General features: G+C 37.9%; 1 protein-coding gene across 2 annotated transcripts; it reads right to left on the bottom strand.

Annotated features, from left to right (window-relative positions):
* Positions 1-5,625: 5,625 nt before the first annotated feature.
* Positions 5,626-11,296, bottom strand: LOC111155642 (keratin-associated protein 6-2-like). 2 transcript variants are annotated; one of them, XM_022515915.1, is made up of 2 exons: positions 11,163-11,296; positions 5,626-5,692 (listed from the first exon to the last, which is right to left on the bottom strand). In XM_022515915.1, the coding sequence occupies exons 1-2, from the start codon at positions 11,294-11,296 to the stop codon at positions 5,626-5,628; spliced, it is 201 nt and encodes a 66-aa protein (XP_022371623.1). The 2 variants fall into 2 exon arrangements, with proteins under 2 accessions (XP_022371623.1, XP_022371622.1); XM_022515914.1 differs by lacking the exon at positions 5,626-5,692 and having other exon boundaries at positions 11,039-11,296.
* Between the last annotated feature and the right edge of the window lie 294 nt (positions 11,297-11,590).

The raw sequence follows: 11,590 nt of genomic DNA, 5'->3' as shown, positions 1-11,590 counted from the left end.
AATTTTGTACATGTCTCTTGGTACACTTATGCATGAATCTAAGACATGCTAATTATTACTATAATTATAATGCTTTTAAAACCCCTCAAATCTCAGTGTCATGTGATATTTATGTTTATGTCTCGCTCACATATTTGTGTGTCTGCTGGGATTTGACCAATATAATGTAGATATGGCTCAAGTTGTGGTTTCATTTCAAACCTTCTTCAGGTGTCCCTCATCGTCCTTGGACTGGTAGCTACTGGAGGCATCTTTTCCAGGTGAAAAGGCTGGAATACAACAGAGAAAGCTCAGACATGCTTGCATATACCTAAGCTCAAGTCATGTGTGGCAACATCCCTTTGGCCAATGCAGATAATATGGTCAAGCCCAAAGGCAATGATCAGAGAAATACACTGTGTCCACAGTAAAACCAGACCAAGTGACATAGGCTGCCATTCTCAAAGGGTAAAGGATGCAGACGCCTGCCCTAAAAGTGAGAGGGAAAAGAACATACTCTGCTGAATAATAATTTAACCAAGGGATCCACAAACTCTTGCCCACCGTTTGTTTTATTGGAAAACATCCATTCGTTTATGTATGGTTTGTGACTGTTTTCATGCTGCAGAGATAGAATGGAGTAATGGAGACACAGACCATATGGCCTATAAAATCTAAAAAATTTTACTATTTGCAGAAAAAGTCTGCCCACTTCTGAGTAGTCTATCAAAATAGGCATACCAATTAGGGATACACTTAGAACCAGAATTGCTGAGTTATAGAAGACACTACCAAAGAGTTTTCCAAAGTTCTACCCTATTACCTGCAGTTTTTCTATTATTATGACACTCTGCATTTTCATCTTGTTTGTAGAATCAATGATTTGCTACAATCTGTTGTGATATGTTACTTTTACTTCTTTCTTGATAAATATAGAACCTTAGAGCTAGCTGTTTTTATAATCAGTCTTCTATGGAATAATGTGTAATATATCTCATTTTCTATACAGATCTCCAAAGAAATTATCACTATTTGTGCATATATATATATATATATATATATATATATATATATATAAAATTCATTTCATATTTTTGTGAATGTCCATGTTTCTGTCAGGATCTCTTTCTTGCCACCAGAACTCTATTTTTTCTTACAATTAATACGTGGTAAAAATGAACTGTTTCAGTATTTAAGTGTTTGGAAATTTTATTTTTATTTTTGGAAGAAACATTTGATTGTATGAGACTCTGGGCTGGTAGTTATATGTAATCCACTCTTCCTTGAAATGCCATCACATTTTCCTTTGGCTTCCTTCACTTTTGCTGAGGAATCTACTTCTGGTTACTCTTTGTAGGTAATATTTAGGTTTTCTCTAGCTGCTCTGATTTTGACTTTGTATTTATTTTTCAGCTCTTGGGTCATGCCTAGATGTTGTTTTATTTTTTAATTTAATTTTTTTTTGTTTGTATTTAAATTCCAAGCAGTTAACATACAGTTTAATATTCGTTTCAGGTATACAATTTAGTGATTCTACATGTCCATGTAAAACCCAGTCCTCACCACTAGTGCACTCTGTAATCCCCATCACCTGTTTCCTTCTTCCCTCTACCCACCTCCCCTTCGGTAACCACCAGTTTGTTTTCTAGAGTTAAGAGTCTGTTTCTTGCTTTGCCTCTCTCTCTCTCTCTCTTTTCCCCTTTGTTCATTTGTTTTGTGCTTAAATTCCACATATGAGTGACATCATATGGTATTTGTCTCTCCAGAGACTTTTTTTTTGCTTAGCATTATACTCTCCAGCTCCATCCATGTTGTTGCAAATGGCAAGGTTTCATTTTTCATTATGGCTGAGTAATACCCCATTGTATATATATATACCACATCTTTTTTATCCACTCTTCAGTCAATATACACTTGTGTGGTTTCCATAATTTGGGTCTTGTGTATAATGCTGCTATAAACATCCGGATACATGTATTCTTTCAAATTAGTATTTTTGTATTCTTTGGGTAAATGCCTAGCAGTGCAATTGTTGGGTCATAGGGTAGCTCTATTTTTAACTTTTTGAGGAACTTCCATACTGTTTTCCAGAGTGGTCGCATCAGTTTACATTCCCACCAATAGTGTAGGAGAGTTATCCTTGCCAACATCTCTTGTTTCCTGTGTTGTCGATTTTCACCATTCTGACTGCTGTGAAGCAATATCTCATTGTAGTTTTGGTTTGTATTTCCTTGATGATGAGTGCTATTGAACACCCTTTCATGTGTCGTTGGCCATCTGTATGCCTTCTTTGGACAAATGTCTATTCATGTCTTCTACCTATTTTTTTAATTGGGTTGTTCATTTTTTGGGTGTTGCGTTTGTTAAGTTTTTAATGTATTTTGGATACTAACACTTTATTAGAGATGTCATTTGCAAATATATTCTTCCATTCTATAAGTTGCTTTTTAATTTTGTTGATTGTTTCCTTCACTGTGCAGAAGCTTTCTATCTTGATAAAGTCCCAATAGTTCATTTTTGCTTTTGTTTCCTTTGCCTCAAGAGTTATATCTATAAAAATGCTGCTATGGCTTATATGAAATTTTAAATATTTTATTTATTTATTTGACAGAGAGACAGTGAGAGAGAGAACACAAGCAGGGGCTTTGAGAGAGGGAGAAGCAGGCTTCCCTTGAGCAGGGAGCCCTACGTGCGGCTTAATCCCAGGACCCTGGTATCATGACCTGAGCCTAAGACAGATGCTTAGTGACTGAGCCAATCAGGTGCCCTGGCTTATATTTAATTTTAATTGTACTTCTTCTTCTTGGCAGTGTAGTTTTTAGAATATGTGATTTGGTACCTTTCATCAGTTTTAGAAAAGTATGGACTATTTTCTCTTCAAAAATGACTTCTGCTTTATTCTTTCCTTTTCCAGTTACATTTCTTACTATTTCATGAGGTCTGGTGTGACTTTTATACTCTTTTTAGTATTTTACATTCCAACTATTCTATTTTTACTTCAGTAGAATGGCTATTATCAATCTATCTTTAAGTTTACTATTCAAATTTCTTGTAGCTAGTCTATTGAATTCCTAACTACATTGTTCATTGTTCATTTGCTTTCTTTTTAAGATCTAGAATTTAAAGTGATTCCTTGGTGAATTTCTCCAGTTATAACATCTATTTTGCAATTTTTCATTAAGTTTCTTGTATGAATTAATCATGACTGTGTTTAAATTTCTAGTTTCCAAATCCAATATATGGCTCAACTTTTGGTCTCCCTATATTGTCAATTGTTTCTTTTGTATTCTTTCAGATGGTCCCACAAGCTTAATGTTTTGTATAAACATTGTAAATGATCCAAAATGATATTGTATTTCATCACAGAGATTTTGTTTTTGTTTTTGGTCCTAGGTTATTCACAAAGTTCTGATTGCCTTAATCCCAACAAAGGCTCAGATAAAATTAGGTTCTTAGAATTTTTGTAATTTTGGTGAGGGCCTGTCTACCTGTTTTCTTTCAGGTGATAGGGGTACTCCTTTGGATCTTCCAATTTGGGGCACTTCTTGGCAGTTCCTGAACTCTAATGATTATTTCTTCAACACCTTGATATGAAAAAAAGATCTGATTTTCAAATGTGGCTCCTTGGTATCTTAGGAAATTGACTCTTACAACTTCAGAATTTGGAAAATATCTCAAGGAGAAACTGGCTGGCTATTAAGCTCAGTGTTCTGCCAGTTCACTTTTATCAGAATCTTGTGTCTCCAATTCTGTTTTGCCAGCCCTGAAAAAAGAAAAAAAAAATAACACCCAAAACTCTGGTTGTTAGTCTTTTCCCCAGCAATCTCTGTTTGCTCTGCTCCTAGAATCAAGGACTGCAGAATTTTACTTAATTTTCTACAATTGTCTTTAGAATCTTGGTCTTTTTTTTTTTTTTTTAATTATCTCTTCAGTGTACTTAATGCTTTTAGTTTGAGTTTCCCAAGTAAAACAACTGCTTCAAGGATGGAAAATAAATTCAATTCTGGGGAAATTTAATATGTATAACATATACATTTGATCAGGACCAGATCCCTAGGTAAAAAATGAAATAAGCTAATATTAATTTGATATTGAAAAAGTATCTCATGGTTTCCATAAATCTATATTGAATCATTTCATATATATGTGTGTGTATTCCAAGTACTTAGAATAAATTGGTATACTTTGAAATACTTTTCAGATATCATGTCAATAGGGCAGAATGCCATTGTTAGTGCTGATTTTTTTCTAAGATTTTATTTATTTATTTGAGTGAGAGAGCAAGCAAGAGAGAGCACGAAAGGGGAGAAGGTCAGAGGGAGAAGCAGACCCTCTCCCCCCCCGGAGAGCTGGGAGCCTGATGCAGGACTTGACCCAGGACTCCAGGACCATGACCTGAGCCGAAGGCAGCGACCCAACCAACTGAGCCACCCAGGCACCTCTAGTGCTGATATTTTAAATTTGATAATGCCTATTTTCATTCTCTGGAAAAAATACTAAAAAAAATTTGAGAAACATTTAGAAGCAGTAGAGCTTTAACTCATGTAGTCCAACCATCGATGTTGCAAAACACAAAACATACAAATAAACACAAGTTTTAATGTTCTGATGTGAAATACAACTATTGTAAGTACTGGCCATTGTTAAAGCTTAGATTAAAACATAAACCAACAGAGATGATAGAAGAGATTATAGAGCTGTATATAAAAACAGATTTCTTATGAACACTTGGAAAGAATTAGTATATTTACTCCCCAATTTTAGTCACATAAAGACCGCAAAAGAGCACTCTGGAGGTGCCTGGGAGGCTCAGTTGGTTAAGTATCTGCCCTCCGCTCGAGTCATGATCCCAGAGTCCCAGGCCCACATTCCGCATTGGACTTCCTGCTCAGTAGGGAGTCTGCTTCTCCCTCTGCCCCTCACTCTGCTCTTGTGCTCTCTTTCTCAAATAAATAAATAAAATCTTAGAAAAAAGAAGTATGCTGGCTTTTTCCTGCTCTCTTTTACTGTATCCCCACCCCCACCTGCATATACATGTGAATAATCACACCCAAATAGACAAACATACACGCTAAACTGGTGGAGATAATTTACTATAATGTAACAAAACAATATTTGCATTGAGATAAAGCTTATTTAATAATATGTGTGCTTTTTAAAGATTAGCTTATTTATTTGAGAAAGAGAGAAAGAGAGTGCAACATGCAGGGAGGAGGGGCAGAGGGAGAGGCAGAGAGAATCTCGAGCAGACTCCCTGCTGATCATGGAGTCCATCATGCAGCTCCATCTCACAGCTCTGAGATCATGACCTGAGCTGAAACCAAGAATCCAATGCTTAATCTGCTGTGCCATCCAGGCACCTTTAATAGATACGTTTTAAAGTAAAATTAACAATTCAACTTAATTAAATTTTATGTCCCATTACAAAGATAATACCATATCAGAGGAAAAACTTTCTTATAATCTGCAATACAATCTAATCCATAATAATGAATCAAAATGGGCATGCTGAATTTCCTTTGTTTATCTCAGATGGTTTGGTATAAAGTGAGTATTTTGGAAGGCATATAAAAATTTTTCACATGAAGGAAACTTGGAGAGAACGCAAGTAAAATAAAGTGATGTAGCCAATAGACTAAAAATTCCTCAGTAGAAGCCATAAGACCAGTATCTTCCACAGCACAATGGGTGGCAGCAGCCATAGCCATAGCCCAGGCCACCATAGCCATAGCCCAGGCCACCAAAGCCATATCCAAGGCCACCATAGCCATAGCTAGGGCCACCATAACAGTTGCTGTAATAACACATGGTATCAGGAGTGGAAGGTTCAGTAGAGGAGCAGGAGGTAGGTTTCTTTAATATGAATGCTGCCATCTGCTGAGGGCCTTTTATACACCCTCAGTGGTGGGAGGGGAAAACCACAGGCAGTGTAGCGTCCTATATCTCACTAATTTGCTTCAGACCACATCATGAATATTTAGGTTTCTTGGCAAAACAGGGCCCTCATAACTGAGATAATTTTACTCCTAAGTCAGGACTCCACCACTTATGGGCCTTTTTTTTTTTTTTTTTTTTAAAGATCTTATTTATTTATTTGACAGAGAGAGATCACAAGTAGACGGAGAGGCAGGCAGAGAGAGAGAGAGAGGAGGAAGCAGGCTTCTTGCTGAGCAGAGAGCCCGATGCGGGACTCGATCCCAGGACCCCGAGATCATGACCTGAGCCGAAGGCAGCGGCCTAACCCACTGAGCCACCCAGGAGCCCCACTTATGGGCCTTTAAAATGAAACTCTTTCTATTTTCAAGGCTATGTCTCACTCTCTATTTATTTGAAAAAATACGACTTGATCACACAGCATGATGCAAAACATGAAAATAGGAATCCCATTGTTTGGTTTTGTTTCCATTATTCTTTAAGAAGAATTTTAAAATGGGTCTTGTCTGGAGGACTAGGTTTCCTGAATCTTTCACATAAAGGGTGAGTATGATATATATTTGTATACTTTAAAAAAAAAAAACTTCCTTCCAACTCAATGTCACTATTTATTGATTACGTTAAATATGGTAGTAAGTACCATATAAGCCAAATATGGACATATTTGGCATTTATTTATCAACCTTTCTTCTACTATGTGTGACTTTGATCTTTCCAGAAAATGTGTGACCATTTTATGGGCAGAAATTATTTATGTCTTATGCTTCCTTGTGTCATCACATAGGAAGGTGTTGTAGATATATCTGCAAACCAGATGGAGGTTAAGCTTGATGCTCTGTTCTCAACTCATGTCTTTTTTATCATGGCTCATTTCTGTTTTTTCCAGGTGCCTAAGATTTGCTGTAGTTATATGTGTCCAGAACAATGTGTGGATATTATCAGAGAGGCAGTGAGAGCCCTGCATCATTCTTTATTCTTTCAGTTTCAGCTGATTGGTGAAGTGCTGGTGGAGATAGAAATCTTCAGTCATGGAAAGACTCTTTGAGAACACAGCAGAGTCTATGCTCTAGCTTCTTTCTTTCTTTCTCTTTTTTTAAATTTCAAATTTTTAATGAAAATTAAAATATAATTGAATTTAATTAAAATACACTTTACATAAAATACATTTAGGTCTATTTAAGAGGATGGGTTTCTTCCACTGTCCAAGAGAACAATATTCCTAAGAAAGCTTTCTTAAATTGAAATGGCATAAAGCAAAGAAACAATTATCATTAATTTATATGAAAAAATTCCTGAGCATTCCCAGACTCAGAAAAACAAAAACAACCTTTCTTAGGCTTTTCTGATACTTTAGGACACATTTTGCTAACAGATGCATGAAATAAATCAAGATAAAGCATGGATGCTCACAGACAAAGGGTTCAGAGCTCTGGGGGTGAGGCTGAGATGCTGAGAGGTCTTGGGGAAAGAGCGGGAGTCAGGGGTGTCACTCTCAGAGGCCCGCGGGCTGACTGTACCTGTAATGACTCACTGCAAAAGCAACACTGAATGCTATTTTCACTTTTTGCCCTTTTTTTCCTTTGCAAAAGCAAAAACCCCTTTCAGATTTCTTTTGGTTAGAGAAAACCAGTACAAATGTAGGGTTTTTTTGTTTTGTTTTGTTTTGTAAAAGCCAAGTGTTACAATGCAAACTTTTGAAAAGTTAGTTGGATAGCTAATGAGTTTTGACAAATAGATTAATGCAGATTATGTATTTTCACTCTAAATATAGCTATTGGGGTATTTTGTGAGGTGGGGGGAGAACCTTCCTGACTATAGAGCTGCCAAACTGACATTTTCTCTGACCCCACAAACACTGCTTTGAACATTGAGAGTATTAAGAGGTATATAGATGGGATGAAGAACGCTGCTTTCCCTCAGACTTCTGATTATATGAAACTTCACAGAAAAATTTACATAGGTTTTTCAGCCTCTTTCAACCACTCAGTTGTTACTTATCTGTTGCTAACCACGGGCCAGCCATTTTTAAGACATTGTGTTACGTGACAGCGGTTATTTTTCCGGTGTTTCCTCGTATCACTGACCTTCTCATTCACAGCAGGACAGACCAGAAGTGGTAAAAGGACTTTAGAGAAACTTCCAGCATTGCAAAGAAAAATAAATAAAATAAATTTGCTTTCTTCTGGAATTGGAAAACAAATCATTATTTTTCTGCGTTGGATGAAGACTTACTACACAATCTCTTCACATCATTAAGGTAGATTTTCAGTTATCAAAATGATGCTTGTCATCTATGTTATCAAGCTGAATCTTGTTGGTAGGTTTCACTTTTCAAATGGGATAATGGCCAAACATTTTTTTTTTTCTGAGAAAAATGTAGCAATTTCTTGAAAATAAAGTAGAAGGTCCACTTAATCATAATGATCTTTTTCTGGCTGATAATGGATTCCATATACCTCTATTGTCTCTTTACCATTTCCCGATGTCATGAAATTTCTTAAGAAAAAAAAAAAAAAGGATAAGTGGGCACATTCATTTTGGAGGTTTTAAATATGGGCCTAAACAAAGTGGGAAGGGGAGGTGGTACTCAGTGCATTGAAAACTATCATGCTGAGGTGGTGAGCAGTGACCAGGTCCTTCCTGGAGGACTTGCACATCAAACGTCGGGCAGTCAGCAGCCACCAGGCACAGAATGTTTCGTGAACTATTTCATGGACAGCATGCATGATGTAGGTAGAAGCCTGTGAGGTGTGAGGAGAAAATGATCTCTTTTTTGAGGCATAGTTTTAAGTAACTCAGTCAAAACTTAAGTAATCAAAAATGGACAAAGGCAGAGGTTTTTAAATGTAGTGATGAGGAAAAGGACTATTTTGGTGGGCAGAAGTGTCATTTAAAAATTTGGCCTGGGGCACCTGGGTGGCTCAGTTGGTTAAGCATCTGCCTTTGGCTCAAATGATGATCCCAGGGTCCTGGGTTCTAGTCCCACATCAGGCTCCCTGCGCAGAGGGAAATCTGCCTCTCCCTTTGCTACTCTCTCCCTTCTTCCCCCACTCCCTGCCTCTCTCTCTCTGTCAGATAAATAAATAAAATCTTTAAAAAAAGTTTGGCCTTGGGCGCCTGGGTGGCTCAGTGGGTTAAGCCGCTGCCTTCGGCTCAGGTCATGATCTCAGGGTCCTGGGATCGAGTCCCGCATCAGGCTCTCGGCCTGCTTCCCTCTCTCTCTCTCTCTGCCTGCCTCTCTGTCTACTTGTGATCTCTCTCTGTCAAATAAACAAATAAAATCTTTAAAAAAAAATAAAATAAAATAAAAAAATAAAAAAAGTTTGGCCTAGAAAAGCAATTTGATAGTCTGAGAAGATGTAGTAGTAGCTGCTAATTCACATGGAAGCCTGGGTTACATATGTTCTGAGATAAAAAGAATGGATGTGCAGATCCTTGAATGTGTATGTAGCTACAACAAAAGTTCAGAGACAGCCCAAGACAGTCTATTCTCTCATCTTGGTTTCTGCCTCATTTTCTCTGCTTGTCTGTCATTTGTCTCTCTATCTCTCCCTCCATTCCTTTCTCTCACATGCATACACACACATAATCAGAAAAGGCAACAGAATGGAAATATGAAGGTAAATGCAATGCAGCAATATTTACAGGGATAGATTGTTGAATGCTAGAACAGCGTAAGAGGTAAAACTTTTTTTAAGTAACTGGAATTTATTTATTTATTTTTAACATCTTAATTTAATTTTATTTTTTTCAGTGTTCCAAGATTCATTGTTTATGTACCACACCCAGTGCTCCATGTAATACATGCCCTCCATAATACCACCACCAGGCTCAACCATCCCCCCATGCCCCTCCCCTCCAAAACCCTCAGTTTCTTCCTCAGAGTCCACAGTCTCTCATGCTTTGTCTCCCCCTTTGATTTCCCCCAACTCCCTTCACCTCTCCATCTCCCAATGTCCTCCATGTTATTCCTTATGCTCCACAAGTAAGTGAAATCATATGATAGTTCCAGGTTGGGCTCCATGCTCAGAGAGGAGTCTGCTTGAGATTCTCTCTCTCCCCCTACCCCTTACCTTGCTGATGTGCATTCTCTCTCTCTCTCAAATAAATAAATAAATAAATAAATATTTAAAATGCTATTGCATGGTTTTTGCTCTGTCCCATCATTTAAGGCAGCAATAGTCCATCATTTAGGCAATATTTTATTGAGGGTCCTTTATGTGCCAGATGCTTTTAAGGCAATGGATTATATTACTTCTGTTATTGTGATTATGACTCCTCATATGATATTCCCCCTTCATGTATAGCATTAAGATGTGGCAGTGTTGCAAAGCCATTGAAAATATTAATCCCCCAAAAGCAATATTAAATTGAATTATTTAAACACACACACACACACACACACACACACACACACACAAATGAAGAAAAAAAAATATAAATATCCAACTTTTGTAGCAACATGGATGGGACTGGAAGAGATTATACTGAGTGAAATAAGTCAAGCAGAGAGAGTCAATTATCATATGGTTTCACTTATTTGTGGAGCATAACAAATAGCATGGAGGACAAGGGGAGATGGAGAGGAGAAAGGAGTTGAGGGAAATTGGAAGGGGAGGTGAACCATGAGAGACTATGGACTCTGGAAAACAATCTGAGTGTTTTGAAGGGGCGGGGGGTGGGAGGTTGGGGGAACCAGGTGGTGGGTACTAGAGAGGGCAAGGATTGCATGGAGCACTGGGTGTGGTGCAAAAACAATGAATACTGTTACGCTGAAAAGAAATTAAAAAAAAAATAAATGCAACAAGTACTTTCAATGAGATAAATGTTTATTAAAATTATTCTAAATTTTTCTCACATAAGATTGTTGATCAAAAAGGTAAGAAATTTGGAAGGCAATACAATATCAAAGGAAAAGCTTTTAAAAAAATCTGAAACATTCCATATGATTTCAGTGACTCTAGTAAGATTTGCAGAATCTGACCTATTTTATTTTATCTTTGTAGATATCTTAGGATGATGTTGACATTTTGGAATAGAAAATGGAATTATTCATAGGAAGAATCATGGAGGCAGATTCAGGCAGCTGGAGGAGAACAGTAAGTTGAGTTTCTCTGGAAGCTTCTCAGTAGAGTCCGCAGGACCAGCATCTTCTGCAGCAAGATGGGCGGTTGACGCCATATCCACAACCACCACAGGCATAGCCCACACCATTGTGGCCACATCCATAGCCGCCATAGCCCCAGCCACCATAGCCACAGCCCAGGCCACCGTAGCCACATCCATAGCCACCATAGCCCCAGCCGCCATAGCCACAGTCACCATAGCCACAGCCACCATAGCCACAGCCGAGGCCACCATAGTAGTTTCCGTAGTAAGACATGGTTTCAGGAGTGGAGGGTTTTGCTGAGGAGCAGGGAATCAGTTTCTGTCAGTTTGAACACCACCATCTGCCCAGGTCCTTTTATACGTGCCCTCAGTGGGTGGGGCACATTGCAAGACTTGTTGACCACATATTTCCTACTAATTTATATCAGTATACTTCCTGAGTCTTTGTTTCATTAGGCAAGGTGAGGCCCGCCTGCGCAGGATGACTTGGGATGATTTGGCTGTTGAGTCAGCTTCCCTACAATCAAATTACATGCCTTTGATGTGTTTTTCTTATACTCTTTTTCAA

The sequence above is a fragment of the Enhydra lutris genome, unplaced genomic scaffold (genome assembly GCF_002288905.1).
Source record: "Enhydra lutris kenyoni isolate GAN:26980312 unplaced genomic scaffold, ASM228890v2 scaffoldscaffold43, whole genome shotgun sequence".
NCBI lineage: Eukaryota > Metazoa > Chordata > Mammalia > Carnivora > Mustelidae > Enhydra > Enhydra lutris.
This window is presented reverse-complemented; position numbering and strand designations above follow the sequence as displayed.